This window comes from Diabrotica virgifera, chromosome 1 (genome assembly GCF_917563875.1).
Source record: "Diabrotica virgifera virgifera chromosome 1, PGI_DIABVI_V3a".
NCBI classification, from domain to species: Eukaryota; Metazoa; Arthropoda; class Insecta; order Coleoptera; family Chrysomelidae; genus Diabrotica; species Diabrotica virgifera.
In genome coordinates, this window is record NC_065443.1 from 176,603,526 (window position 1) to 176,607,872 (window position 4,347).

The window sequence follows — 4,347 nt, forward strand, 5'->3', positions numbered from 1 at the left end:
GGGACTCTCGAATTATTTGTTCTAATCCCAGGTTAAATAAGAGACACCATTTTTCCATAGTCCATTTTTGCAATGGAAGGGTCTTGAGAAATCGTTCTGGATTTTTACCATGCTCTCTGCTCCTGTGAGCGTAAGTTCAGTTAATTGGACAAGATGAAGCGGTATTTTAAATTCTACCACAGCAAGTAGAATTTTGCCTCTATTAACTGAGTCGTATGCGGCTTTGAAGTCCACGAATATGTGGTGGGTGTCGACGCCGAACTCTAGGGTTTTTTCAAGGATCTGCCTCACGATAAATATCTGGTCCGTTGTTGATTTATTAGGACGGAAATCGCACTGATATCCTCCTACTATTTCTTCAGCGTAGGGGAGAAGTCTTTTGTAAAATACGTTGGACAACACTTTATATGCCATATTGAGTAGAATGATGCCTCTATAATTATCACACACTGTTTCGAACAAGATAACTTTTACTTTAGTTTTACTTCTTTATCTCGTTCTACTCCTTAACTTGCCAGGTTTCGAAGTAAAAATCAATAAATTTAGGTTAGCTGCAATTGAATAATAGAAATGCAATCAAATTTAGTTCTTTTTTACAAATTTTCCAACTTTTATTACTTTTCTGATGACACTGACAATTATCAATTTTTATATATAAATAGCTAAAAATAGGAGAGACTTAAATACTAACTTAACAAATCGTAGATAGCCGACTGAAAAAACTACCTGATTTGACTTCTTCACTAACTAATTTTCTAATTGTTATTAGTCCAAAGAAATGGTTTAAACATACTGAAACATTCTCCCTCTCTAAGATTAATTAATCTTAAAGAAATTTAAAACCAATTAAAATGAATCACAAATAACAACCAAATAAATGAAAAATAATGAAATTATTGAAATTTAAATAATTATTTAAATTTTCAATCTTCTTGATTGATTTCCATCCAAAATGGGTAGAAACTTGACTTAATCTGGAACTCTATCGCACTTTCTTAGCCTTCCTTCCACGACCATGACTCCGTTTTCATTCAAAAATGGAATGGATTGATAAAGCTTACTTTTAGTGGAGACGGTTCCTTTCTGGAGCAACTGTTTTATTTCTTCAGCAAAACAATTCAGTTGAACTTGTTTCACCCAAAATAGCTCAGCTCGTTTCACATCAGCAAGGCTCACATTATTTTCTCCAACTTTTTGAATCTTAAATCGAAAAGATCTGATGAAGCTTGCTGTTTTCATAATCAGTTTAGTCCACGTTGAATATTTCTTGACATCCGGAAGAGGCATTTTCCGTAACGGCTCCCTCTCGTGAATGAAGTTGATTATTGCCCGTTTCTCAAGTAGACTATCATCAGCGGTTGGTAATGTCGAAATCCTTGACCATTTATTCTCCTTTAATTTTAAAAAACTGCTTCCATTGAGCCAACGACAAGAAGTTGACATCTTTGTTGAGCCTCTTAAGCGTGTGGCATCATCGGCAACATTTTCCTCCGTGTTGATCCAATTCCACTGATCCAACGTAGAGTAGTCCAGAATAAGGTTTACTCGATTGTTTACATATTGGCTGAATTCTCCCGTTCGTGAAGTCAACCAACACATTACAGTTCTTGAATCAATCCATAGAAAAGAGCTTGCAAAGTTAAGTTCGTGTCCAAAAGCTTTTTCCACATACGCCTTCAACTTGGCTCCTTTAATAGCAGCATCGAGTTCCAATCTTGGTATTGGCATTCCTTTGGCTTTTGCTACTTTTTCTTTTCCTGCGATGATTGAAACGCTTAAGCTCCCTCTCGCATGATCTCGTACGTAAGCCACAGTTGCAAACGCATCTTCGCTAGCATCACAAAAGCAACATATGTGAAGTTGGAGCTCTCGATTACAATTCATTTCACGATACAAAAGCGTCTGGGCTGGTCGATCTTCTTTTCTCAGTGCAACTTGGTGAAACATCTGTTTTATGTCTCCAGAAATAGCAAATCGATGTTTTCGGAATCTCATAAGAACAACAGCAAGTTGTAGCAGATCAGGTCCAGTGTAAACGAAATCATCAAATGACTTTCCTTTACTTCTTGCAGCTGCATCAAATACAAGTATTGGCTTTGTACTCGGGTGAAAGGTAAAGAAATGAGGTAGGTACCATCGCTTGTCTTCTGTTTCGTTAGGGTATACTTTAACCTTTTGGAGAAATCCAGCTGAGATATATTCTTCGAAATTGGTTGTGTATAACTTAACAAAAGGTGGATCCTTATCGGCTTTGCTTTCCATGGTTAACAGTCTCTTTCTTACCATTTCTTCAGACGAAAGTAAAGGTAGAACATCATTTTTCCACAGTAAGCTTGTTTCCCAACGCCCTTCTTTCTTAATCGTTGTTTCTTCCAAAATATTCAAAGCTTCCACATCCGCTTTTGACATTGGTGTCGCAGATTTGAATGTTGTACAATCTTCGGCTGCAATGAAGTCACTCATGACTTCAGAGAGATCTTCGTTGTTAGTTTTCTTGCGAGTGAAAATAGAGAAATTTCCTTGTTTTCCTCCAGTTAACATTTCACCATTTCCAGCAAGAGTCCATCCTAACTTTGTTTTCACAGCAATTGGTAGATCAGGAGATTGTTCAATGTAATCTCGTGACAGGAACAAGGAGATGTTATCATTTCCAATTATCAGTGATGGGGTTGCATTCTTCAGTGATGGGAAAGGTGCTCTTCGTAAGTAACGATACTTCTTCTTTAGCTCTGAAGCAGAATAGGTCTGAGACGGCAAATTCATTACTGGGACTGTATGACACTTCAAAATGTAAGTCTTTGCATTTGGAAAGTCGCCTGAGATCTCTATTCTCGTTGTCATTGATGGGTCCGTGTTATCTTGTCCGTTGAACCATCCAAGTGAAAGATCTCGCCATCTACCATCTATACTAAGTTTCTTCACATTTTCTTCCAGAATGAGAGTCTTTTGAGCTCCCGTATCAAACATAGCAATGACGGAAATTGTGGTTCCATTAATTCCTTTAAGTTGAACAGGGGCATACCATAATAACGTTTCTTCAACTTCATCGTCTGTATCTGTAACTGCTGATCTCTGATGGTAGTGCATATGAGTAGCTGGTGGGGCTGAAGGAGGTTGAGATTTTGATTGATCTTGAAGGATAGCTTCACCATTTTCTTGAACTTCATCGAATCTTGAATTATCATGTAGGGATGTATGATGCCTTCCTCTACATCCTTCAACTTTACAAGTCATTCTTAATTTGCAATTTTTGACTGTGTGATTTTTCTTTAAACAGCGAAAGCACATACGATTCTTCTTTACAAACTCGTCTTTTTCCTTAATTGGTAGTGCAGAAAACTTTCGACAGTCACTTACATGATGATTTTCAATTTTGCAGTACACACAGTATTCTTTTCGATCCGGCTTGGGGTTCGTTGATACTGTTCCATGATTAGTCTTCTTCTTCTTTCTATCTTTGTCTTTTGTATTTTCAGAAGCTGTAGTGGGAGTTGACACAAGATACGCTACAGACTGTTTTATAGAAATCCATTGTGAAAAATATTTCAGATTCTCTTCTCTTGAGGTGTCTTGTCGAAGCCAGGTGTACCACTCAGTTTCCATTTCTATCGACATCTTCTTGACCAGAGTGCTCAGGATTTCAATGGAATATAGATACTGGCTACTTTTATAAGACGTGATGCTTGCCACTAATGCTTGAACGGCGATTCCGAATTTGATTGTTGCTTCAGGTTTGGTTACTGATGGAGAAGGAGCTGCTCTTGCTTTAGTTAATAACCCTTCAATCACAAACTTTGGTTGTCCAAACCTATCTTCTAGGGTCTTCATGATGCTTTCTACATTATCGATGTTTGGTAGCAGGAATGAAACTGTCTCCAAGGCATCTCCTTTTAAAGCTTCTCTTAATCTTCGAATGATGATTGAATTGTCAACTTTGTACTCTTTAGTTGATCGATCAAACTCAGCTTTGAATAGTGGCCAATCTTCTGAACAACCATTGAACTTTGGCAGTTTCTCTTCTTTACGAGAATGGGATTGTGTAGCAGACACCTGTGAAATCGCTTGAGCCATCAAAACGATTGGGTCAACTGGAACATTTTTTGATTCTGGTAAGTACACTTCACTTGTGGTATTTCTTCCACTTCAGTTTGTATGTTTACTTCATTTAAAGGATTGGTTTCGACGACTTCACCATCATCATCAGATTCTAAATACTGGTCTTCGGCAATTGATTGTCGAATGGCTTCAGCTTTTTTCTTTTTAAGCTCTTCAAGATCCTTAAGCTCTTCTTCTTGAACTAAACTTAACGACTGAAGGCCTTGTAGTTTTAGCTGAAGGTGCCTCAAT

At 37.6% G+C, this 4,347-nt stretch overlaps 1 protein-coding gene across 1 annotated transcript; it reads right to left on the bottom strand.

Annotated features, from left to right (window-relative positions):
• Positions 1 to 969: 969 nt before the first annotated feature.
• LOC126892099 (uncharacterized) lies at positions 970 to 4,071 on the bottom strand. Its single transcript, XM_050661533.1, has one exon. The coding sequence runs from the start codon at positions 4,069 to 4,071 to the stop codon at positions 970 to 972; it is 3,102 nt and encodes a 1,033-aa protein (XP_050517490.1).
• Between the last annotated feature and the right edge of the window lie 276 nt (positions 4,072 to 4,347).